This window comes from Sparus aurata, chromosome 8 (genome assembly GCF_900880675.1).
Source record: "Sparus aurata chromosome 8, fSpaAur1.1, whole genome shotgun sequence".
Taxonomy (NCBI): domain Eukaryota; kingdom Metazoa; phylum Chordata; class Actinopteri; order Spariformes; family Sparidae; genus Sparus; species Sparus aurata.
Window position 1 is genome coordinate 25,950,770 of NC_044194.1, and position 27,653 is coordinate 25,978,422.

At 44.7% G+C, this 27,653-nt stretch overlaps 1 protein-coding gene across 2 annotated transcripts; it reads left to right on the forward strand.

Annotated features, from left to right (window-relative positions):
• Positions 1–27,248, forward strand: kcng4a (potassium voltage-gated channel, subfamily G, member 4a). Of its 2 annotated transcripts, none has more exons than XM_030427166.1 (4): positions 1–297; positions 2,972–3,703; positions 3,823–4,464; positions 25,598–27,248. In XM_030427166.1, exons 2-4 carry the CDS (start codon positions 3,596–3,598, stop codon positions 26,477–26,479), a joined length of 1,632 nt encoding a protein of 543 aa, XP_030283026.1. In that variant the 5' UTR covers positions 1–297; positions 2,972–3,595; the 3' UTR covers positions 26,480–27,248. The 2 variants fall into 2 exon arrangements, with proteins under 2 accessions (XP_030283026.1, XP_030283027.1); XM_030427167.1 differs by having other exon boundaries at positions 3,134–3,703.
• Positions 27,249–27,653: the final 405 nt, after the last annotated feature.

Sequence of the window (27,653 nt, forward strand, 5' to 3'; positions counted from 1 at the left end):
CTCCTCCTCCTCCTCCCCTGCTCCTCCTCTCCTCCTGCAGCACCACTAACCGAGCCGTAACGGGACACTTTAAGCGCACCAGACCTTTTACCCGCTCCCCGCCCGTGACACGCTCAGACTCTCTGCGCGCCGTCCACCGGATGATGCGGACGCCGGAGAGGTGCTCCTCTTATTACTGCAACATGGGGACTTGGAAGCTCGTTGACACCCCGATTTGGTGCTGAATGGTCGAAGGGACTGCGAGGCGACGAAGGGGATTTCGCAGACTGCGCGGAGATGAGCGCGGGGCTCCGGACGGTAAGTCATAAGTTATCCTGCCGCCTTCAGGGGCTTGTGTTGTGTCAGTGAATATTCTTCTGAAGTTGTGATGCTGCGGCAGACACTTCACCCGAGCAGCGCCGGCGCTTCAGACGGACAGAAACGTAAGACGGACAATTTAAGAGCCAACATTGTGCCATTTTCATGAATGAATTAATTGTAACGTAATGAACAACACTTGACTCTGACTTCAGGCGTCCCGTAATTTGTTTTGTCTCTTCATGAAAACAGCCAGACGAGACTCTCTGATGAGATTTTAATTAATCGCCCAATTTCATCGAGCTTAATTGGGAGGTGTGGGCTGGAGAAGGGCGCGAAGTAGTTGCGGAACAATGTGTGTGCGCGCTCTGGCATGTTGATGTGTGTGTGTAAGAGAGAGAGATAGATAGATGGAGAGAGAGAGAGAGAGAGGAACTCGATCCATATTAGACGCAGGTCCCTCCACAAGCTCCTGGCAAATGCAGCCACTGTTGACATTGCCCATGAATATGATAGAAGCTCCCTGATCCCAGGGGTCCCTGATTGAATGCTGAATGCAGTATGACCCCATCATCGACAAAGTCCATGTCAGTAAACCCAAAAAATGAATTCAGAAAAGTATAAATCAATATTTTTTTTTTTTGTGCACAAGCAATTTTTGATTTAAGTTTCATTGATGTTTGATTTGGTTCGATTGTACTTTTTCTTTACAGCTGAAAAAATGCAACTAAACTCCCAACCGACCTCATGAGTTTAATTGGTCCGTCATTCATGTCCAACCTGAGAACCAAACCAGGTTGAGCGAAGCTGATAACAGCAGTGTCCCCCTGGAAACACCTCCTTTTGCTAACTTTACACGAAGAATCAGCAGCCACAACCACAGGGAACACGAATCGATTAATACATACTTCATCACTCTCTCCTCCTGTGAGGTGGAAATGAAACAAGAGCAATCGTGACAGAAGTGATTTATCGGTTCCTCCAGTGCAGGATCCTATCCTCCTGGATCTGAATTAGTGACGCATGTTGGTGCGGTCCAGTGCTTCAAACTGTCTGCCTTGTCCAGCCACATATTCAATAAGCCTGTGGTTACTGTAGATAGACTCTGAGCAGCATGCTGATGGTAATATGATGCTATAAAGGCTGCTGTGAGCAAAATATGAAGTGACTGTATGTCTGTATTATTCTCACAGGACACTGACTGTGCTCACCGACAGTGTGGTGAGTCAGTGACCGATGAGTGACGAGTGTGTGCAGAGACATTTGCACCTACTCATGTGCTCAGACCCTGGTAGAAAGGTCTGGACCGGCTTTTCTAAATTGCCGTGGCATGTGTAGAAAATGTATTACAGCGTCTTAGTCCCAGCAAAAACTGGTAGGAGAAAAAAGAGCTGGGCAGCTACACAACTGGAAGTCAGCTTTAGTCTACAGTTAGTAACTAGATACAAGAAGCAACCGCACAATGAGTGTCAAAGGATGATTCCAGCTGTTTCAACCTGCGAGCAGCCGTAGCTTTTATCATCTGGCACTATAATATTAGATACAAAATCCATCTCACACAGTGCCTTTACAACATGGCGTTTTGCGTCTAAAGGTCTGTCACTGGTAAAATGTGGAAAATCTCTTTGTCAAAACACAACTTTGAATTATGCAATTATTAATAAGAATACAATTAAAAGGGTGTTACAGACATTTTCGAGCTGCACCCAATGGCGGACTCAGGATTTTTAAGGGGAAATCTTACAGCAGCATAAGCACAGGCGCAACTAACAGCATTTATGATTTATGAAGCCGTTACTAAGCTAAGTCTTTACACCTGTGCCTTGGCTGCTATGAAAAAAAAAACAACTGTCAAATTGTCAGCTTTCAAACATCAACAGTTTTTTTTTCCCTCCCACTGCCTTTTTTTTTGACCCTCGCTTCTAATGTTTGCATGCGGGTAGCATAACCGAGTGACTGCAGTTGGAAAAAAAGACGAACCGCGAGACAGTCACAGTAAATAAATAACAAATACAACAGGTTTAAATTACCTCAGTTACTGAAGGCTTTGATACACAGCACGCCATTCTGGGCAACTGTAACAACTAATAATGCCAATAAGTTTCAGGGCAAATGTGTTGCCAAGAAAAACATTTTGGACCCTGTGTTTCAGTGTCTGTTGCTCGGATGGCTGCCCATCTACGGCAGCCAATAACTCACTCAGAGTGTGAATAACACATCAGACCTGAATGTTCTTTTCTACTGTCATTCCTAGAATTTTCCAACACCCAGGCTAAGTAAACCAGCCGGGCCGTCCTTATTGGATGTTGATTTCCATGTAAAATCCCTTGCTTTAATGCTCAAGTCCTCCACTGTCCACAGTGACCGGCCATTTATAGCAGCAGAGCTGATGTGTCTGTCTGTCTTGTTTCCCACTACTGAAAGGAAGTGTAAGAGGGGGGTGGAGCCTACAGCACTGCAGTCTCATTGAGGTGTGCTCTCTCCTGCCTCCCCCTCACCATTTTATTGCCTTCACACCATCTCTTTCCGATTATTTGGTCTTTTTTGCTCTATAGTGTGACAGCAGCTTAATGTCATCCCATCGTAGCTCCATTCTGACATTTCTTTCTTTCTCTCTCTCTCTCTCTCTCTCTCTCTCTCTCTATGTTCCTGCACGATGCCACCAAATGTCTAGGCCCTCCCTGATCCTGCTGCGGCGACACAGAGGATCCCCCCTCAGTCCCCGGACACCCGAGCGCTACATATTTGGCTCCTTGACTCATCCAGCTCATCCTCTGCAGCTATGAGCCACTGATCAATGCTAACCCCCTCTCTGTTTCGGCTTTTCCTTTCCCAGGCTCTCGCTTCAGACTGGGATTACCCGCTGATCAAATGCTGAATCCTGATATGCCAACCTGTGGATCTCTGATGGAAATGTCAGAACTCACCCACGTTCAAATGTGACAAAAAGGTTTCCTTGCGCGCCTCATTCCTTCTGTTTTCTGGGCTTTTGCATCTGTTGTTAGAAGCCAAAGCCATAGCTCGTCTGTCGCTGTGAAAAACTCCTTGCTATGAGGGGTTCTAAGACCAAAAACTCAGAGAGCTGCAGCTGTGTTTATGCTCTGCTTGTCTACAATAGGCCTAGGCTGTCGTGGGAAAGCTTTGTACAAGAGTTATCGTAGGTTGCTGGAGGCTGCGACACACTAGAGACTGCTGTATCCTGAGACCGAAAAGTCCAGCCTGCTGCAATCTGTAGACCTGTGTTCATCACCTGGTCTGAGCTGCCCAGCGAGGAGCAGCGTGCTTTCCAGATGCCGCCATGCCCATCATCAGCAATGCCAACCATGACTTCAGCAATCTGTCCGTCAGCGATGACAGCAGCCTTGACCGCATCTTCACAGAGATCCCCGAGACTGAGACCATCAAGGTATGATTGAGATGGTCACTAATAGGTGATCGAGTTGTAGACAGCTATTTGTAGTCAAGTCACACATGTTCCAGACGCAGCTGGTCTTGCATTGAAGGGTTTCATTGTTCATTCTCCAGGGTGTTCACTACCAGAGGGCTCAGTTCATCCGTCGGCCAGAGGACCTGTTGTCCGTCGACCACGCTCTGCTGGCAGTGATCAACGTTGGGGGAAACCGCTACACCTTCCCCTGGAGCACCCTAGAGCAGTTCCCTCTCACACGACTCGGCCGCCTCTGTGGCTGCCGGTCACCCGAGGACATCGCCAGCATCTGCGACGACTATGACGAGGCCCGCAAGGAATTCTTCTTCGACCGCTCGCCTTCGGCCTTCAGGGTCATCCTCAACTTCCTGGCCGCCGGGAAACTGCGTCTGCTGCGGGAGATGTGCGTCCTTTCCCTGCACGATGAGCTGACCTACTGGGGGGTGGAGATAACGTACATGGAGCGCTGCTGTAAGAGGAAGATGTACACCCGCATCGAGGAGGTGCATGACCTTGAGCGGCGCGAGGAGGAGTGCAGGCAGAGGAACGCCATGCAGCGTGTGCCGGTTGAGGAGACGAGGTACCGAAAGGTGATGAACTGGCTGAGAGATATGGTGGAGAATCCACAGTCTGGCCTACCGGGGAAGATCTTCGCCTGCATGTCGGTGATCATGGTGGCGGTGACGGTCATCAGCTTGTGTATAAGCACCATGCCAGACCTCAGAGAGGAAGAGGAAAGGGTGAGTCAATCAGTGTGTCTGCATGTCGTAAATGTAGCCGTCAGCAAGACGGGGCCCTGAACTGAAGTCAAACTCATTTCAAAATAATCAGTTATAATTCTCAACCAGAAGAAGGCCCATGAATTTTACTTTCATAGTAAGTTGCCTGTCCGTCAGTGAGATTTATCTGAGTGGTGTGAATGATTACAGCTGTCCCATCTCACAAATCTTCCAACACTCAAAGACACCAGTGATCACGAAGTAACAGAGCTGCTCACAGCTTAACATGGCAGGCTGGATGCTCATTTAGACTCAGACTCTATCTCTGTTCACTGGGAAGTAATGTTGAATTTTATCGTCAGTGTGTGTCAACAGTAGGCCATTGTTTAAAAGTGATGAAACACAAGCGTTTGATAGTCTTTTATTCGTCTCAGACCGAGGCAGAGTTTGGAATGCTGCAAAAAGCCGGCCTTCGCAACTCTCCAATGTGAAAATGCCCCGTCGTCACACCCTTTTAAATATCCCTGTTGGGTGCCGCTGTTTGTGTGCGTTGGCCATCCACGTCCTGTGATCTGTGTCTACCCACAGCAGCGTGAGATAATGAAGCCAGAGCTGCTCACTGAGGCCTGTCCAGTATCTGTCAGTAAACACTGGGGAATAATGAAATGGGCTTACTGTATCTCCCACAAAAGACACACGCACGCATACAAATGTGCGCACCAGTACATACACTCGAACAGTGCATGAATTTGCACAAGGCAGTCACATTCCTGCACATACACACACCTACACACATACACACACACCTACACACACACAAGGTCACATACACACACAATAGTAATGAACTGATCAGCTGTAACCGATATGGCTCTCTCTGAATTTTGCACACATTTAGTCTCGAGTCCTCTGTTCCCTTCAGACTGAAATTTACTGCAGTGTATCCGCGCTTTGCTTGCGATAAGACATGCGATCCATATACGCATCCGATGTGTGCACAGAGCGGGAAAACTCCACACACCTGCTCAACAGCTGTTAAGAAGTCGTCAACAGCGGTGCCTCCGTATTGATTTTGATATGAGCAGTCGAAGGCAGCCAAAGGATCAAGTGCAGGAGGGTGTGATACTGGAGAGCATAGCAGGCGGAGGAAGGCAGAATGCTCGATGAGTTGTAAAGGCTGAGGTGAGTGTTTAAAGAGCCCTGCCAGGAGGAGTCCAGTAGTTGGTGACAGTCATAGGAACACAGATGGAAGAGCCTTGGTTAAAAAGCTTATACAGAGTCCCTGGGTTTGATTCACCGAGTGCTGTAAAACCTGCGTGACCGGATGATTCCTACGACATGGATCATTGATAGCATTTGTTTGGGCAAATCTGCAAGACTTAGCCTTCAGGGGGAAAGGGCAGAGGAGTCAGAGGCTAATGTTGATGTATTTCATGCGCAGGGCAGGTTCACAACAACAGAGTCAATTAGACAGCGGGAGACACAAGCATGCAAATATTCCTACAGCAGAAGCAGAGACACAGTACAAGTGTTGCTCAGAATAACTGCTATTCCCTGACAAAGATCGAGCATTCTGTGGTTTGCTGTATGCCGCCGGATCTGATAGAACACAAAATAACTATATCTGAGGAATTCAAGGCATGCACCATGTTATTATCACTCCTGTGTGTGATCACATTAAACAGGCAAAAATGAAATAAGCCAGTCTAATCAAGCAAGCTAACGTTAAACAGCTTATTATGCTGAGCTAAGCATGTTTGCTAACAGTCCATAGATGCTAACGTTACCTATCACAGCTGACCCGCCTGGATGTGTTTTTGGGTGATGAGGTTTGACGTGGTCGATCTAGATCTAGGGTGCTTTATTTTGATTCTGCAGACGTTGCTTTTGGCAAATTTTTTGTTTGGGCCCTTTTAGCCAAAGGTGATCACAAACAGCACAGCAGCTCATGGTGCTGTTTCAAGCCCTGTTGTTACGGCAGCATACGGCTACATTTGTGGTTTTCGCACTCGTGAAACGGGAGGGAGGGAGAGATCAAGAGAGGGGATGGCAGTAGGCTCGCTAGAGTTAAAACAAAGATTGTTCACGAGTCCCGGATCGCAAGTCCGAGTCGGGTCTTTTGTGTGTGTGGGAACTTAAGCGTGTCTCAAGTCCAATTCGCAAACTACAGTCCCCATCTCTGTTACCTGATGTATAGGGTCATCATATCTGAAGTAAACAAAAAAAGTGGGCTTTTGAATCCCTCAGGCAAACACAGTTGGAGTGTTCCACAGTGGGGGGAATGGAGCTGTCAGGGGTCAGTACACTCCGCTGCCACCATCATTCTGATATTGATTCCTGGCACGAGCGTTCAGGAAGAGTTTTGTGACATGGTATGCTGCTGTGTGTATGCACGTGGATGCTTGCGCGGTTGTGTCAGACATCCCCATGCCTCGTGAGGACACCGCGCGGTGTGAGTGTAAGCAAGTGCATCTTAGGTGTGTGTTTGTGTGCGTTTTTGCGCGTGCATGATGGTGTCTGACATTTCCTTGTTAGGACATCGTGGGTTATAGGGACATGTTAGACGTGTGTGTTCATCCGGGCGTTTCTTTACATGTCGATACTAATTCTTGGAAAGAGGATGGCAGCTCATTCCAGAGGTAAACAAATCCATCTGCTGCCTTCGTGTTTTTTTCTTCCTGCGTGCTCCTGAGTTCTCGTGTGTTGGGTTACCATCTGCAGTGTCCGACTCGCCTGCCCAGGCAGGAACAGTAGGAAACCTGTCATCTTTAATTCACATGGCCCTGCTGTTTGTCTCCGTCTCTGGTCTGCTTTGTGCTGGAGTGGGCCAAAATTCCCTCGTCCGCTCATTATTCATCCTGCCGCCTGCCTGGGTTTGGGTTTGGGAGTGAGAAAGGAAAAGATAAAGTGAGCGGAGGAAGGAGGAAGGAGCCAAATAAAGGATATGTCTGAGAGAGATGGAGTTAAAGAAAATGCTCTGGAGAGAGAATTTAGAATGGAGAAAGGATGAGCGAGATTCTGGCGGGAAAAAAGCCAAGAGATAAACAGTGCTTAATTTGCCGCCCTCCTCCTGATCCCCTCCGTCATTCTGTACAGTATGTAATGCGTCTCTGCCTGTCCTCAGCTGATCCTTAAGATCTTTAAGGGACGCCTTTATCATACAGCTTAGTTTGTAAGCTCATGTATAATAACCACTCCACCCCCTGCTGTCGTTGTTTAACCGTCCATTCTAGAAGTGCTCTGCTCTTAATGTGAAAACTCTTCATATTATTCTGGAGCCACTGTTCTTCCTTTAAGCTGTGTACAGCTGCAAGACTTTGACGGGAAGCACAGCTCTCCTGACGGCTGTCAGAAATGCAAATTGCTGCATGAATTATTGATGTAAGATCAACGGTGTTGGACTTTTAGACCCAGCTAAGAGTAGCATGTGGATATTATGGACAGCATGATTGCTTCTAAATAAAACTTTGGACTGGAGTAAGCCATGAGTTTCTGGAAGTGAACAAACTTGACAATAGCTTTTTTACCCAAACTAACATTTTCATGGCCATCGCATCACATTCTTCTTCCGTAGATCAGAACGTGTCAGCACTAAGGTCTGGAAGTTTTGTTTGCGCTGTTTGTCAGGTGAGATGTTCGCTTAAAGTTCACGGGCGAAAGAAATGTGTTTATAAAGTGTCAGTTTGTTTCCAGACTGCTAAAACTCCACCTGAAGCTCTGGTGTGTTCACCACATCAATTACTGTAGATGTGACACAGTGTTGGAGAAACAGTTGACCAATCAGAGCTTTGGTTGGGGGATTAAATGGCCATCCACACCAAGACTGATACCTGTAACGGTAACCACAAATAGATCCAAATTCATCTGAATTTTTGGGACATTTCCCGCCACAATAATGTTGCAGGAGTGCTAATAGTGCTGGTTTTGACGTGAGACATACTGACAAACGTTTACTGGGTCTCAGAAATGTGCTTTGATGTCATTTGTAACGATCAGCCAGAAAATTCATGTTGATTATGTATAAAAATTTGCTGACAGCTCTCGTAACAGAGTGCTGGATTCTCCAAAGTCCTGTCGTTCTGAAACCATATCTCTTTGTGGGTTTTCATATTGTGTTTCTCCGTGCAGCAACAGTAACAGCTCATTAATATCAATTTTCCTAGGCGGCCGACACGGCTGGAGCACAGCAGCGTTTTACAGAGCGTTAGCGTTCGTCTACAGGTATTGTTCTAACGATTGTTCTTGGTATGGATGGATTTGAAGATTTTTGGATTTTCAAACAAAGTTCTTTGTTTAAGATGAGTAACCAAGATGATCGGAGTTGATGCGACTACCCTCTGCTGTGAAGCAATGAAATGCTTTCACTATTTCAACCGAGCCCGAACCATTCCCTTACTGCTAATGGCTCTTGAATGTCACAGTTTTGTGGTGGGCGCTATATTATCTTCACTTTTATTCAGTAGTTCACAAGATGAATTTCCATCATGACTACTGTCCCAACCTCGCACTGGCCTCGGCAATCTGTGGCAGGATAGCAGCGGCATTCAGATTGGAATCAACAGGGCGTATGCAGCTGATAACTCTCTGTGGAAAGCAGCGGGCCTCAGCACACATTGATAACCTGCCCGAGTTTACATCTTGCCGCTGTTCAAATGTCAAACATCCACCGAAGACAAGGACTTACTCCGCACAGATGTCTGAGTAAAACTTTCCGAACAAGACGGCGACTTTCCCTGCATCCATTCCTGTTCATTCACCAAATATACGTCGGAGCGTTTCGCTCTCGGGCGGGTGTCACTCAGATTCATGTCTTTAATATTCTCGCCGGGTGATGGAGTATTTTCAGACAGCCTCATCAGATTTGTTCTCCTTTTTCCTAATTCCGTCGTACTCTGGCCTGGGGAGTAATTAAGTAAGTAAGTGGCCATTTTATGTCCTTAATGCCATAAATTGGAGTGGGATTTGCTGTTCAATAATTACGTCCCGAGGCATCAATCACAAGTGTCTGCAGAGAGCGAGGGACAGAAAGAGCAATGGAGACAGCTGAGTAGCAGACTTAAGTCTCAGGCTGAAAGATTTGACACGTTCTCTTATTGACTTTTAACCAGTTCTCCGGGAGAGACGTGTCAATAATCCTGTTGAACCATCAAACAAGCGATTATAGAGTGGGCAGGTGGATGGGTGCTATCTTATTCTATTAAGAGAGAAAAAAGTAGTAGAGATGTAGTGAGGAGGAGATAATGTGTGCTGTGACGTCTGGAGGGAAGATAAGGTTATTCTTTATATCAGAGGGGAGGGAGGAAACAGAGAGGAGTCTGGGCCGCGGAGAGGGAGAGGAAGATAATAAGAGAACAGAGTAAGAGAGGAGGACGTAAACACCAAAGCAGCCAAGGAGCCTCCTTTCTCTCCCTCATCTGCCTCCCAGAGGAGCTGTTCAAAGTTTAAAGACTGTCTGAGACACAGCCTTATTACCTGGGCGCATGAGGAAGAGGGGACACACACACACACACACACACACACACACACACACACACACACACACACACACACACACTCCAAGAAAAGCACTTCATGGGATTAGTACACAGAAATATTTGTTATTTTTGAAGTATAATCAACAAGCATCATTTGTGAAAGAAAATCAGAATTTTATTACAAAAAATTCAACCGAGCAAATGTCACGAAGATCTTTGGCGAAGATGATTGTTTTCAGTACTCCTCTCATGATAACGAGGACAGATTCGTCTCTCTGATCTGAATGACTAAATAGATGTTCGGCAAAGGTTCTCACTTCATCACGAGGACGAAGTTTTGACAGGCTGCAAAAACTGTGTAAACAACCTCTGTTCTGGTAACAAGATCGTTTATTTATTTCAGTTTTTTTTCATGATCACTAGACAATTAGGGGTTTTTAAACGTCAGGATCAAACAAAGTGTGAGAAAACTACATGCGTGTCATCTGACATCTATCTGCTCCACATGAGGGCATGAGGGAGGGTCAAAGTGATTTGTGACACTGACAGTGCATTTGCTGAAGAGGCTAAGGAGGATTTTTTCAGTTTACATACAAACGCTAATGTCATTAGCATTAAGTCATTTTATGTAATAGTGTGTAATCACATTCTGTCTGCAACAAATAGCTCCCTTTCTCGTCGTGTTCAACAGCTCTGTGGTGATGGGAAATGAATACATTACCGTCTGGAATAATAACCTGCAACCAATCACAGTCGGGACTGCTCCTCTAAAGGTAATTTGCACGCAACACTAAAGGTTATTTAATAATAATAATATTTTCACTGAGCCTCGCTTTAGACTGGAAACCCCAATTTTCCGGGGTGTTTGACTGGTCTAGCATGCAGCCTGAACTTGTTAGCACTATATTAGCTAACTTAACGTACATAAGGTAAGGGCTGCATGCAATATTGATTTTTCTGATTAAACATTATATATGAATGGGAATAAAGCAATTTGAATGACCGGGAAGGACTTTGGCCCCAATCCCAACACACCCCTTGCTGCTACCAGCCCGACTCCCTTGTTTTGTGCGTTCACACCTCAGGAAAGGTTGCATCCATTCTTCTTGTGTTAGGGCTTGTTTATGTTCTCTTTATGTGTGAAGATGGACACGTCGAGGGTTCAACGTCAGATCCCGTCGTGCTCGCTGCTTCTCTGAATCTGCTCTTGACTGATTTTGCAAGTCAGCTTTTGACTTCAACAGGCATGAAACAAGTGCTACTAGTTTGCTCATGTCACTGTTGCTCAGTAGCTAGCTAGCTGACATTACATTGTTATTGTTCATTTGTGAGTGACAGTCCTGCATTTTAAGGTTGAGGTTGCTGTAGCACCGCCCCTTTAATGCCAGTGCAGGATGGCAGGGAATGAGCACTGGTTGCTAATGTTAGCCTATAAAGCACTGCTAGTGGCCAGGTAATGAAGCAAAGCTGTTTTTTTGAATTGATGACTTATTTGATAGCGCAAAGCTGTGAATGGATTCGAAGCATCCATCATTTTCCCTACGTCTTGAAGGTTTGCCCCATTTCATACGAGTTGATGTCAACCACTACCAGTAGGTGATTTCAGACGGGCTGATTTGGGGCGCCATCCCTACTCACCGCCTAGTGACAGCAAAACACTGCTCTATTCATACAAATTTGGACTAGGGTAGAACTCGAAAATGAGGGATGGGGTAAAAATTGGAAATGTGGACTGAGCCTTTATCTTTTGCTAGCATGAATATGTTTTGTCATATCGCCAGCAGAGACTAGAAGAGGAGTTTGTTCCCTTATCTGTCATTTTGCACCAATGTTCGCCTCCATTGAGAGTCATTTGAAAAAAGATCAAAGTGTTGGCTGTGATAAAAATCTCACAAGAATTTCTGCTTACATCTCCTGCTTCTCGACTGTGCCGAATCGCATTATGCGAATCAACAAAGTCAGTTTCCACATTTATTGTTTCTGAGGGGGAGTTGTGATTCGCTGTCCAACATTTTTAGCCGTCTGGACTTGGAAGCATGAATGAATTTTCCCCTGCAGCGCAAAGAAACACAGCCAACAGTCTGAGCTGCAAAAGAAAACGAAGTATTGTGAATTATTTTTCGGCGAATGCTATTGTAGGCCTTCCAAGCAAATCATTTTATTTAAGGTAAGTCAGCCCCGCACCTGAAATGTGAAAGACACACTGTAAAAGCAGAAACAAAGAACTAACAAAAAGGCTTTAAATGACTCAGCTTTTGTATGAGTGTGCGTGTGTGTGTGTGTGTGTGTGCTCTCTCTGTATCTCTCCATACACAGAGTCAGCTTGCTACGAGACAAAGCACCATCATCAATCATGGGCCTCGTTTGAGTGTGTGAAAACAGTGGCGCGCAAATTAAGAATGCGTTCTTCTTGTGCCACAATTATAAATCTTCGCGTCCTCATAATTTCAGCTCCCAGTCAAGTGAACACGCACATGTCCGAGTCCGAGTCCGTAGACATTGTTGGGACGGCGTGGTGAGGTCGAGGCTGGCAGTCAGTCGGAGCGACTGTAAATCAAGGAAACCAAATTAGACTTTAAGGCATGCGGGTGGATGGAGGGAGAGGAGGGAGAGGGAGAGAGGGGACTAAAGCAGATGCATGAAGAAGAGAGGAGTGGTGAACCCGCACACACAATTATGTAATATCAGAAGGAGCTGACCGCACAGTAGCTGCAGATGACCTTCTCAGCAGAGCTAAGATAATGTCAAATAGACGATTCTATTAAAAAAAAAGCTATGCAGAAATATCCTCTCTCCAGCTTACACACCCTCAAGCCACGTGAGTGTCTGGAAGTATGTCTATGCTAATTACCTGCCTCCATTACAGCACTGGCACTATATAAGTGTCCACGTATGTGCTAATAATTAGCATGCACACAAGTTTCCTGTGTTTTTTATGTCTGCGGGCATCTGTGTGTTCTGTTTGACCGTATCAGTGCCGAGCAGATTCCATGCCTCTTGCAGCCTATCTGCTTACGAGCTGTATTCCCCCTTCCAGTCTGATGTGCTGCATGGCTGCCAAGTGGGATTATGGGAGAGAACAGCAAAGTATGAGGTGTTTATCCCGTCCGTGCCAGGATGGGATTGTACAGCACGGCACAGCATAGACAAGTACAGCGCTCTGAAGTGAGAGGAGAGGAGCCCCTTAGATCTCAATAATGTCGGTGCAGGTGATTGTTGCAGACAGTTAGTGTTCAAGGGGAAATATTTGATTTCACCATGCAGGATGTTTGATAAGGTTTTATAAAAGAAAATGATTTACAGAATGATCCTCTCCAGTTCTTTGTTCATGATTTGTTTTTTGTGCTTCTTTCGTGATCGTTTAAGAACATTACAAGGACACAGAGTGCCGAAAGAAGAGAACAAGCACGGTCTACGAAAAGTGTGTCCCTCAAAGGACGGAAGGCCAGCGGGTAGAATCCTTACCAAGACTCACCAAACCAAAATGTAATGGTGTTCAACAACAAGACAAGTCTCCCAGCAGGATTTGGCAATAAAGCCGTCTGCAAAGCGATTTATAGTGATGGAACAGAGGAGAGACTTTGATGATACGTTTTACAGTTACTCATTAACCAGCAAACACCTTGTAAGAATGACCTCGTCTCCAGATATACCAGATGAAGACAAATCCCTGAGTGAGCCAGAAATCAGCTGTACTGTGGGAAGGATTGTTTGCAGACTTTTGACATGCAACATATAAGCGGGTCCATTTCTAGCATTTCTGGTGGTTTTTTTAGAGGCCTCCCATTTATTACTGAAATGCATCAATCTAGTGCACTTTAAGAGGGAAGGAGGCTAAATCCAGAAAATTCAGGCAGCAGCTAGAAGCCAGCAGTAAACATTTCTGACAATGATGATAAATTGGAAACAATGGGCTTCCCAATATCAAAAAACTACCGAAATCACACAGGACATAACATAAGAAAATAATTCCTTCCCCTCCAAAAGAAAAAGAACAACAAAAACAATTAATAAAATAATCTAGGCCAGATCATCACCAGAGCACACTGTTTGGGGTGGTGGGTTCAGGGGCCCCATGCAATCACATAGTCTGCCCATAGAAAAAACAGGCAGCTTCTAAATGGCAGATGGGCTAGCAATTAAACAAAACAAATTAATCAGTTATGGCATTAAAAAAATGAGTCTCAGGGAAATATCTTCAAAGTTGCTTTCCATCTAAAAGGCTACCGATATTTCAGCACCACGGCCCGTGGCCATATATTCTAACTTGTAAAATCTTAAGTCAGATAAAGGATCAATAACGCAGGCAGACTAATTAACATGAGAAAGAGACTCTCTCTGCTACTCAGGAATGGAGAGGGAAGATGGCAGGTAAACAAGGGAGATGCATTTTGCTATCCCCCATGCTAACAAGGGGGATAGTAGCCCCCCTCAAATTGCCCATTGATTCCTGTCTCATAAGTATCTGCAGCCCACTCCTTTTAAATGGAGCGGCTTACACTCCAGCAGAAGACTGTTACAGGAAAGTGGTTTGTGCGATACAGCACAATCAAAACTGAACTACGGCGCCAATATGTGCAAATCAAAATTTTTTTTTGCAGATTTACAAAAGCAAATAAACTCATTGCAGTAATACCTTTCATTTCATCACAACACTTTGCTGTTGCAACTGCTGACATAAGAGCAGCAAAGGAACAGACAATCTGGCAGCCAGCAAACAAAAGAGCTCCATCTATTTACACTCACACAGTAATTGGTGATCGGTGCAGCTGTGGAGGCAGCGACAGATCAGGGCTGATTAACGATGAACCACCTGTGTGCAAGACAAGGAGCGCACACCGAGGGTGCCTGTTGGACAGGTGAAGGATGACACCGTCACGGAAACCTGAAAACATCATGGAGAGAGAAGAGCTGAGGGCAGAGCCAATATGGAGAGGAGAGACAGCTGAGGCCACGGCACATGCAAAACACAAAACACACGAGAAAAAAAACAAAGCAGCAGCTCTGCAGAGACATGAGAGTGTTATGCGACATACTGTGATAACAACGCCCACAGGAGGGGAAACACCATGCACACAGTATGCAGCCGAGGGCTGAAGAACAAAATGCCTGTAAGAACAGAAGAAGTTGTGTAGTCTCTCTCTCAATGGCAACCAACAACAAGTTTGTCTTCAACCAGCAATTTATTCTGAAAAGGACAGATGATTCATTTTAGGTCTCTCACGGCCAACTTTGTAGTAATAGGCTAAAAAAAATTGATGAATAAATGAATAAATGTTTCACCTAACTGTTGGTTCCAAACACCACAGAGATTTCTTATGAAGGTACAAACAAGCCGGGAAAGTCACAGATGAGTTCAACAATTTAGTTCAACAAACTACTCTCATCACCAAGGCTTTTCATTTTTCATTTTGGAAACCCGCCCAAACAAACCACCTGCAGAAATAACACTTTCACCAACAAAAACAAACATATTACCGTATTTTATCGACTTATTGCAAATCAAAATACCTGCTGCACTCATAACGTGAGGTGCAGTGAGCGTCAGGATCCATCAGTTTTCACATTCTTCCTGTGGACTTTCATTCTCAGTTTTTTTAGTTTGGCAGCTCCTTGGTATGCATCCCACCTCACAGCAGGGTTTATGATGTTTCTGTTGTTTGCTTGAGGACAAGTCACAAGACAACCCCTTTATTGCTTAAAGGATTACTCCACGAATTGTATACATTAAAGTGTGTTTACAGATTTTGGGGAGTACCACTGCATATGCATAAACAATAGCACAAAGCCTTTTGTGGCTCCAGGGGAAGCTGCAGGTTTTGTGATAAATTGCTTCCAGTGATGTCACTCATTGGCTAAACTGCATTGTGGGTAATGTTGGAACCAGGCTCTTAAAAGGACGAATAATGCGTGGACTAACAATGGTGATGTCTCTGGTTCTGGCTGTATCGATTTTGAACTGTCCATAATGTTTCCACCAGTGTCATAGGAGTGCAATCTTGGCTGGCACCTACATCACCCACAATGCAGCCTATCCACTGAGTGACATCACACTTTATCAGATTACATGCAGCTTCCTCTGGAGCCACAAAAGGCTTTATAATCCTTTTTTCTTCTTATTTTTTTTTTACGTACACTCACTCCCCAAGACCTGCAAACACACCTTAATGTGTAAAATAATAATTGTTGGAGTTACCCTTTAATTGTGCTCTGACCCTATTCCCCAAGGTTAAATACCGAGCCCCTACAAGGTTGCTCAGAGCTACCCACAAAATTAAACAGCCCTCTTCACGCCGCAGCACGCCCCCCGTCTAACGCACTGTTTCGCAACGTGCCTCTGCATTCCTAAATGCATCCAGCAGAGCCGGCAGCAGATGTGTGTGTCTCTTTGATTTATTCTTCTGACATGCTTATTGATGCAACAAATTGATGCGATACTTCCAGCGTCTTGTAATAGATAAAAAAATAAAAAGTATGTCGTTTATTGCTCTCACAGCATTGTGATAATAATATGGCTCTTCAGCTTTGTGTTTGTGTGTGTGTGTGTGTCACTTTTTCTGAGTATATTGCTGATGCACCTATAACATCTTGAATTTGATAAGACACGGAACACTTTAGAATGGATGAGAAACTATCAACACTGAATTGCTTGAACAGCATATTGAGATCAAACCGGGGAGACTCTGTTTGAATCGGTGACGGGGTGTGTGTGTGTGTGTGTGTGTGTGTGTGTGTGTGCGTGCGGCATCCTGACAGAGACGGAGAATAGAGCCTTATAGGGTATGAAGGGTAACCCATGCTTTGGATGTCACCTCATCTTTTCCTCATCAGCTGGTCTTGTGATCTCTTTCTCCTCACCGCTCAGCCACCAACTCTCCCTCGTTCTAACCTCATCTTCCCTTTGTTCCGGCTATCACTCCTCTCCACCTTCCCTCTTTCATTTCTCTCCATTAGGGTGTTTGTGCGGGAACAAGCTGGTAGTCTCTGCCGGGTGATAGGACACTTGGCAGCCTGCACAGCAGCCTCAGATAAAACTGTTCGGATCTGCTCTCACAATCACTTACACTTAATGGTGCTTGTCGTCTTGCGTGCCAATAGTCAGTGGACATTGGAGTTGGGAGATGGTTTGGCAGTTTGTTTATCTGCTATTCTTAATACAAATCAAGGATTCTTGTGAAAAAATGGGGAAGCTCATTACACGCGTAGCCCTGTGTGCATTAGTGCGCGCATGCAGCTATCAGGTCGCAGCAGAACAGCCCTGGTGATGGATGCAGGTGTCACATAATACAAGCCCTTTAATAACCCATGACCAGGGAAGACAGTGCTTGATGTGCAGTGTTTCAGGTTAAGGCCAGCAGTGTGGCGTACAACCACACCCCCTAATTCTTTCTCTATGTCTTTCTGTCTCATCCATTACTTATCTCCTCCTTTCCCTCGTTTCTTCAATCAGCTCTGTAAGTGAGTGCAAGGTCAGGGAAGCAGTGTAGAGAACTGTAGCGGTGCAAAGTATGTTCAAGGTCTGCCGCAACTAAGAGCTGATTGATGGGAAAAATCCTTGGTTCCCTTCTCAGCCCAAACCTGGATCCCAACCCACCTGTAGGACGAAGCAACAGAGGGGGCAGTTTTGAAGGAGACGAGTTATGCTCATTTGCAGGTTCATCATTTTATTTTGGATTACTACTAGAATAAATTTACATGCTTTAATGCACACAAAACACATCCGTTCTCTCATACTGTCAAGGGCTGCAGCACTGTATTCCTCAGTCTGAAACGCTCTGTTTTAGCTCCCGTCTCTTTAAGGCCCCCCTCCCGAATACCCAGTCTTCTCTAATTGGTCAGCTTCTACATGCCTGAGCCAGCAGTGCTAACAGCATGTGCTAAATGAATTCTCACGTGCCAAACTAGCTGCAAATTTGTGACATGGTGGCGTGGAATTAGAGGTGGGACTACTGGTGAGGTGTTTCAGGAGTGGTGTTTTCTGTGTGAGAGAGGAGCTTCTTTTGCTGCGGACTTTGACCTTTTCTACTTAATAAATTTAGCCACAAAAAAGCATCCTTTAAGTACTGAGTGAAGAGGTCCTTATGAGACCACCCTGCTCTGATGTAACACATTTTTCTAAATAAATATGTGCAAATGTTGGATTTGGCAAACAATTTATCAACAACAGATCATGATAAGGACCTCACCTGAAACCCTGAAGATGCACCTGTGTCATTACGCGTTGGTATGAACAAAATTACGTTGTCTGCTTACCACTGTGAGCACACTGATCAGTTCTCGCCTCCTCTTTGTCAGCCATACTGTATGTCAGATTTGCACCTGAAGTGTTTAAGCCCCCTCCCTTTAGGCCAATCAAATGCAAGCATGGCATGCCTAAATTGGTTGTCTGGGAGACGTAGTCTCTGGAACAATCATCATATATAATGTTGCTCCAGGATTATCATTGCAGCTGACCAGTCATGTTCTTGTTATGTCATAGCTTTGCAACCTTGGGAAATTGACCAGCACAATATGCAAGATATGCACGAGGGTACATTTTAAACCAAGCCGTTTCATCCTTAACGTAGCCAGACAGCAACAGAAAACTGAAAAGAAACACCCACATATTTCCATCCATATGTAAACCTAAGTCCTTGATGATGGGCGGCTTTTTCACTTGATTGGAAGACGGGCCTCGAGCCAGAGAAATGATGATGCTCTAGAGTTTGGGACATGCTGTAAAATAAGCAGAGAATGTAATTAGAAGTTAGAACCAAACACCCGGGAGCATTCCTGAGGATAAGAATCAAACTTTAAAAACACTGCAGTTTTCTGGTTATAAAAGCACAGCTCTGCATATCACTCGTCAGTGTGCCTGCTGTACATAGGAGGAGTGTCCTTAATACTGAACTGAAGACAGTGAAACGACTGGCTGCATCTGATACACAAGTGTGAAACAACACATTCATAATTCAGGGCTGTAGAAGCTTTCTCTTGTCCAACAATAAAGAGATACATTTACACTTCAAACCCGCGGTACACAGAGTGTCCTGCTGTCGAGGCATTCAGCAGCTGTCTCGCTGCACAGTGACGGGTCACTGGTGGGAGTGGATGGCAGGCTGGCTGGTAAAAACAGCAGGATGCAGGCAGGCAGCAGTAGTCGGGGTTTACTTGAATGATAACCATTTTTAGGCAAATTGTGTGACCCAACACCTTTGACCCAAATTAAAAATTATTACTTAACATGTTTTGTTCTACTTTCATGAAAGAGGAAGGGAAATGTGTGTGTGTGTGTGTGCATGCGTGCTGTCTGTGTGCGTCTGTGTGTGTGTGTGTGTGCGCTATATTGCACCAGTTTAACAGAATTTCATCTCTCAGACCGTCTGCTTAATGCAAACACTGACATCAGTGTTACACCCTGAAAAGAACTATGCAATAAATGCCAGATGCCTAATTAGGGGGACGAATGGAAACCAGCCAATTACAAGTAGAGTCAGTGCAGTCTGCAACGTGACACATTTTCTTTATAGGTCATTAGGTGTTGAGCCCTTTTCCCTCTACAGCCTGTCTCTATATACTCGAACAAATATATCGCATAAGAATGTGGAAGCGGTTTAAACACAGTTTGGATTTGAGACGGTCTCACTTTCAGCTCATTTTGCCACAAATCTAGGCATCATTTCCCCCATGCTCTTCAGTTTGGTAAAATGTACTGTAGGTGTCAAAGAAGTCATATTGAGAGTGTTTTCACCTTGTCTCAGCATTTATAAAAAACACTTTAGACACCTCCAAGTAAATATGAGGTTTATAGATATTTTCTGCACAATAACACGACGCTCAGTATCACAATTTAGAGACCTTTCAAAGCTTAAAAGCATTTTTTAAAAAGACAAAACACACGTCTCTTTCACTAGTTTAAACTATTCAGCATTTTAGAGGCTTAGTGCACCTTTTTAAATAGCTTCATTAAGTACAGGATATAACCTCAATCATCACCTTTCCTTTGAAATGACCCTTAATTAAGGACACTTCAGTGTGTGGGTGTCACTACCGTCAGCACTAAGCAAGGCTTTATGGAAAATAATCCATCGGGTCTTATTCAAAGACATCTGTAACAATCTCACATGTTGTGTTCTGAGAATACATTTGAACTACATACTGTACAATGTACTACTTGGTAAACATTCAGTCAAAACAAGTTGCAAAATAACCTTCACCCCAACTTCTGCTGTAAATCAACAAGTTTTATTTTGGAGAAAAGAAGATACACAATGAAGAGCGACTCCAATGTGGCAGGATATGTTCAGATAGTCCTCACTGCTTCATTCAAGTATTCAAGGATCACCATCCCAAGTCAAAAGTTGTATATGGACATGGGGCAAGGCAGTATATAGGAAGGAAATCAGTTATTAAAGTGTGTGTGTGTGTGTGTGTGTGTGTGTGTGTGTGTGTGTGTGTGTGTGCGTGTGTGTGTGTGTGTGTGTGTGTGTTAGCAGTGCGGCTTGGGCCAGACTCTGTCCTACCGAGCAAAGTAACCGAGCCCGACTTGATCTCCACGCGTGTTCTGTTTCTTGAGTTTGCGTTGCCCTGTCATGCAGAGTCACACATGAACGTTCGCCGCATTGAGAGTAACAAATAGCATCTGCGCTGCGTTCGAAGTGCTGTCACATACATGACAAAGGCCCAAGCACTTAACTGGACATACAGCCCCTGCACAGACAGGAGGTCAAACAGTTACCATCAGTTATCACTTAACTGCTTAGTTGTTTACACTTTGTCCAATTCACCCAACATTTTTACTGATAGAAGAACATTTCAAAATGTTCCTGCTCTGATGGGTTTCCATGGGAGGCGTATGTGTGTGTATGTGTTTATTCTTTTCTTTTTATTCTTCTTTATTCTTGTTTTTTGTCCACTGTGAGACAGATAAAGAGAGAGACACAGTTGTGCCTTGTCGGTTCTGGTTATGTTTTTATAATATTCTGGAAATTATGTCAAATTCTTCAACAGAGACACCTGTGCGTCAGTTTATTGCTTGTCCTCACCGACCACTGTAGCCGCGAAATCACCCTTGAATCTCAAGTAAACAGACAGCATTTGGACTAAAGGGGGAGCTGCAACAGTGCTGCTGTGGTTTCCCATGTGGTCACTTCAAATGTCCCAAGAGTACATTCCACAATGCCTCCACTCTCACTGCAGTCTTTATTTTAATTTGACATTGAGATGTGTTAATGCGGACGATAATGTGAAACCCCGTGTGAGACAGCTGCCGGGGTGAACGGCGTCTGTGTTGAAATGAGCTGTCACTGACATTAGTTCCAGAGAGAGTCGTACAGAGGAGATAAGGTCAGGGAGATAGTGGCTATTGTGGGAGGTAATGTGTGTGTGTGTGTGTATGTGCGTGTGTGTGTGGTTTGAGAGAGAGAGACAAGTGGAAAGCTTCTAGCTGCAACAAATGGCCTATCATGCAGAGGGCGAGAATGGTGTCGCGGTGCCCTTATGGGCCTAATGTCAGCACAAGAGAGAGAAATAGCAGTGACAGAAGGGGACAAATGAGAGTTTGAGATAGGACATCACAGCTGCGGGGCGCTACAGGACGGATGGACGGACGACCAGAAATCTGAGCAGGAGTGGAAATCAGACGTGGGAAACATGAGGGATGCAGGCTAGGTTAAAGAGGAGGAGAGGTGCAAGGGTTAATATTAGTTAAAGATTTAATGAAGAGGCACCTCCCAGAGAATGACCCTTGAAACTATCTAATGTGTCTTTTCCTTTACTAAGCGCTGCTTGACAAACAAATATCCCCTGGTCAGTCCCTCAGACCTCTGGAGAAATCATGCACTGCTCAGATGAAGCAATTGTGGCGCCACTTTTTACTGTGTGGGCACGGACAACAGCTGCCCTGGACCCACATGCAATGTTTGAAGTGTAATATGGATCTTTAATCTTGTATTAATATGTGGAAATAATGTTTAAAAATCAATACAAACAATATCTTTATAATTTCTGATGGATCAAAAGACTGTATGTAATGTTGAAAGTGTCATTCGTAGTGATGAACCCACTGAGAATTCTAACTGACTCTGCAGTGTCAATCAATCTTGTTTCTAGCCGCAGCTGGCAGCTGTTTTTAATGAAAAAAGCCGTGATAAACCCTCCTGTATCCAGCATCCAACCACAGAGAAAACCAGCAACATGATGATGAACATAGTGGAACATTTTGCAGCTAAACAGCCTGATGTTTTCCTCAGGGGTCGGTGAAAACCAAAAGAGTTAAAAGGAGCGTGAATATTGGACTTAGATCTATATTTCATGTGGTTCGAAAATACAACTTCAAAGCAATGCTAATGCTGCTTCCTGTTTTCTGAATCTGTGTAGGCAAGTGTGTGCAACCATGTTTGCTACAACAACTTGTTTCTGGCCTGTTCTGCTTCCCTCAAGTGGAACTTTGTAGTCCCTCAAGAAAAAGATTCAGAAAGCCATTTGGTGCAATTGGTGCGTATTACGAGAAAGGAGTCTTTAGTTCATAAAAAGTCACTTCTCAATATTTTCTGGCAACCATTTAGCCACTTATGAGACATGACAGTTGCACATTTGCAATTATTATACAGTTATTGACGTTTAAACATGGGGCATCCTGTCATTACAAACTTCAAACTTGCAAATAACAGGGTGGTTGTAGCTCAGTAGAGCGGGTCGTCCAGTAATTGGAAGGTTAAAATCGCTGGTTCAAATCCCCGGCTCCCCCGGCTGCATGTCGAAGTATCCTTGACCCCAAAATGCTCCTGCAGGACAGCCTCTGCCATCAGAGTGTGAATGGATGAATGTGACAAGTGTTGTAAAGCCCTTTGAGCAGTCGGCAAAGCGGTGAATTTGCAGTGAAATCAGCATTGGTATTCAAACACTGAAAGAGTTGATATTATCACTGGGGGCATCCAGTCAACAGAGTGCAGAAGTCACTATACAAACATAGTGTTACATTTTCAGACTCAGTTAAACTCTGGTATTATACACTACACATCACTGACAAGTGTTAAACGAGCTTCACACTAGGAGGAAAGTAACAGCCAGAGTTGTATTTAGATTATTTATCAGAACTACTCTTCGTGTTAATCCTACTGAAACACTTTTTTAAGCAATTACTCCCAACTCTGTTGATTTTAAATTGACATAATTAACTCATATATTTAGTCACCAAGTGTTATTCTTAGCCAAGGCTGTTGTTTTTCTAATGCACTCCTTTTCAGTAAAATGTTCTCTTCAAAAGAAGACTTTTTAGTCTAGAGATCCCAAAACTTGTGGTAAAATGATCATATCCTTCTAACTAGCGACCATCTTGTGATGCCACACTACCCGTCAACATGATCACATTCTGATTATTACATGAGAGCACACCCATCTTTGAACTCTGCCTTCATTTACACACTTGTAAACCTTCACATTGTTCATCTGACATGATCTGCCGCTTCAAACAAATCTAAGCCCTCTGCATAAAGGGGGGTCCAATGGCCTCTTTCCTGCGCCCATTCAATAATAGCCCTGCATACACTGTACAACAGAGTCACACTGTGTTGAGAATCAGTGAGGAAGAGTGATAGATGATAGCTGGAGGAATGGGACACGTGGGTGAAGGATGCATCATGCATGGAGAAACAGTGGAGGGAGTTGTGTTTCACTTTAAAGGACGCTGAATGAAGGATGGATTTCAAACAGAGAGAGGGATGCGCTAGGGGCAAACAGAGGATGAAGGATGAGAGGGAGGGAGTCCGGAGAGGGTGATGGGGGGGAACCAAATGAGTGAGGAGAAGGTGGAGACAAGAGGCCGGAGGAGAAAGAGCAGGGTGGCAGGGAGAGAAAAGAAGAATGAGGAAAGGAAAAAAGATGAGGCGCACAGTAGCAGGGAGATAAATGCAAAGTGAATAATGAGGAGAGAGGAGAAATGGGGAGAAGGCAGAGGCAGAGAGAACAAAATAAAATCCACCTCAATAATACATGTCAAGTCACACAGGCTCACGTTCAGCGTTACAATGTTTTCTTGACCTAAGACGCCGTGAATTCTGATGCAGTCTGACTTTATGAGACAGGAAAATGCAAATCATGTACAAAAATATGTAAGTGAGTTGCAGCAGGGGGAGAATTCTCCCATTCTGCCGACAGAAGAACGACAGCATAATGAGTTTCAGCAAATGCCTAATACTGTAAGTGACACAGATCCCTGGAGCTGAATAGTGACTCTTTTCCCGTAGGAGCAAAAGAGAAAGTCTGATGTGGTAAAAATCCACATGGATGGATGGATGGATGGATGGATGGATGAGTCCAAAAAAAGATATTGCACTTGGTTATTTGGATCCAGCAATAAAAAATGTTGCCTTTAGATGTTGTTGGGCGACACAGTTGTTACATCCATAGTGTTATTTACATTCGGCACCAATAGCTCCTAAGTGATAATGAGATTTTACAGTAATTGTTGTAATTGTGTTCACACTAGAGATCAGAAACAAGCGAAAAGAGGGACAGAGGTCCTCTTTTTTGTTAAGGCAACATTATGTAGAAATTGGCATTTTGTGCGATTTAGTGCCCCCCCCCCCCCCACAGTTTTTGAGGACAACCCCACTATGAAAAATATGAATCCATGCTCTTTCACAGTTTGTCAGATGTAATGTAGGTGCTGACTAAAAACAAATCTCATTACGTCATTTCAATGTTATATGTTGGAAACTTGTATGTTGGAGTAAACATTTATGTAACACTGTGATCCTCCCCTCTCACTGAACTTACATAGTGCAAGTGAACAAGTGATAGGGGGGCAGAGTGGCTGAGGCAGAGACACCATTCAGTCTATTACAAGACACTGTGACATCAAAATTAGTTTGGAGCTGTTAGTTAAGCTCAGAAAGTTACATAGTGTTGTTTTAAAGGTTCATGATTAAGTGAAATCTGGTAGTGAAGGTGCAGCTTGCAACCAACTGAATACCCCTCATCTCACTCTCTCCCATTGGTCATCATTGTGTTTAGAAAATGACCTGCTCCCTCTGTAGATATAAAAGGTTGATCTTAGGCTAACAAGAACACAATTAGTCTTAGAGTATTTGAAACATGATTATGAATATTGTCCCCCTAAATCCTACAGACTGGACCTTTATTTGTGAAAGAAAGACTCTAGTTTATAGATATGTTCTGTAGTGGGATTTGGAAATGTGAGGAGGTGGAACGAATGCTAATTAGCCAAAAAAAAAAAAAAGGAAAGTGACAGAGATAACTGTTTGCTGTCGGGTGGGGCAAAGCTTCGAAGTGTCGGGTCGGTGAACGGTAGGCTTCTCTGCTGCAAATGTTTTCGATTATTGCATTGCACTTCCTTGATACTGTGGTTAGAGGGCACGCAAACCTGATTGCTTCCCGTCAGCTCTCACGCTGAGTGTCATATTAATCTTTGAAACCCGCCCTAATACAATAATTGATTGATTATATGACTGTGTTATATATCAGTGCTGCTGCGGTAGCTGTAGCTCATGATTTATTGATGATTACCGAGGGTGATTATCTGACCTCAGGATTTTTGTCTTCTCTCCATTTCACCATGCCTTCCACCCCATCTGTCCCGCTCCCTGTCAAACTCCTGCTCCTCTCATCCTCAATCTCTCTGTCTCTGCCTCCCTTATATCTTCCCCCCGCTTCTCCTCGCCTCCCCCTCTCTACCTCAGGGTGAGTGTTCCTCCAAGTGCTACAACATGTTCATCATAGAGACGGTGTGTGTGGCCTGGTTCTCCCTGGAGTTCATCCTGCGGTTCATTCAGGCCCGCAGCAAGCTGGAATTCCTCCGGGGGCCGCTCAACATCATCGACGCCATGGCCATCCTCCCCTACTACGTCTCCCTGGTGGTGAAAGAGGAGGATCCATCGATGGACCACGAGAGGCCAGGAGGAGGTAAGGGCTACTTGGACAAGCTGGGCCTGGTGTTGAGGATCCTGCGCGCCCTGAGGATTCTCTACGTGATGCGTCTGGCTCGCCACTCTCTCGGCCTGCAGACGCTGGGGCTGACGGTCAGACGCAGCACCCGGGAGTTCGGCCTCCTCCTGCTTTTTCTCTGCGTGGCCGTCACCCTCTTCTCCCCGCTGGTCCACTTGGCCGAAAGCGAGCTCACAGGCACACACGACTTCAGCAGCATCCCCGCCTCCTACTGGTGGGCCATTATCTCCATGACGACCGTGGGCTATGGCGACATGGTGCCAAGGTCCATTCCAGGACAGGTTGTAGCCCTGAGCAGCATCCTCAGCGGGATCCTCATCATGGCCTTCCCCGCTACCTCCATCTTCCACATGTTCTCGCGCTCCTACCAGGAGCTCAAGATGGAGCACGACCGACTGTTTAAAGAGGAGTGTGCAGCCGCCGCGGCTGCTGCTGCCGCCGCCTCTGGGGAGCTGCAGGAGGCGGGAGGTGAAGGAGTGGGGGTGGACTCAGCCCTGCCTGGGCTGGGATTACGTCTAGACAAGGATAGCGTGCACTCGCTGGAGTCTCTTGCTCTGTTGAAAGGCACTGATTCTGCAGGAAACAACAACCACAGCCTGCCAGCAGCAGCTTTCTGAACGTGAACTTTAAACCAAACTTTAAAAGGATATCAGTACACAAATCCCAATAAAAGTACTGCAAATGGCTACTGCTCCAAAGGCCCCACTTCCCGTAACGTTGTGAGAAAGGTATCAGTGTTGCATTGGACAAAAGGAGATTGACAAATAGCAATTTTTCTTTGCTCTTTGGTCAAATGTGCACACTGTGGACTGCACAGAAACTGAGAGACTGAAAAACCCTTTAAACTGGACGTTTGCCTGACCAGAAAAGCCAATATTAGTAACCGGCTGCTTACATAAACATGCAATATTCAATCCAAAGTTGCTTTTCCTTCCACTGTGAAAACACTTAATATAAGCCCGACTGCAACTTTTAATTGTATTCTCATTACTTTTTAATTGCCTACAGTATGACCTAAAAATGCGTCTTATACTGTGTATTCATAGAATTCAAAGAAGTGCTCATCTTAGTTTATTTTTGAGAAGCTTGAAGCCATGTTCTGAGAAGAATATATAAACAAACTCATAGTTTGGCCCATATATGATGTATATTCATCTCTCTCTCGTGTGTGCTTGGACTCAAAGAGACTATGGTTTCTTCAGGTAAATGAGGTGTGAGGATAATGTTTTTTTTTTTCAATCAGCTGATGAGAAAAAAGAAAGGACAGAGAGGGTTCGTGTGGGGGAGAGAGTTTGTGCGAGTGAAGGAGAATGAGCGCTAACAACCATGATATGTACTTTGCAACGCTCCAAATAAAATCTCTTCTAGTAATCTGAGAGAAATCCATTTTCTGGGCTGTAGTTGAATGGTTTGTTCTGGGTATGATTGTCTGATCTACTCTACCAGTCTGGGATGCTCAGTCAGAGTCTTGCCCCGCTGAAGATTTCTGAGAGAAGAAGAAACAGAAACAGCTGTCCGAGCCAAAGGAACAGTTACGTATTCTGTGAATGCCGATTCTGTCAGAATCCCTTTCTTACATCACCTCCTTATTTAATAAACAATTCACCGCTCTGGAAATTTGCCTCTCTGCAAGAACAAATCTGTTTTTTGGGTTTTTTTCTAGGGATCTTTCTAACAGAAGCTTATATCTTCCCCTTTTGTGATAAGCAACCCTCTCATCCACTGTCAAATCCTGGGGTGGCCTCCAAAACGCCCGGGGTCATCCTCCTTTTTTCTGAGAAGAGTGGTCAG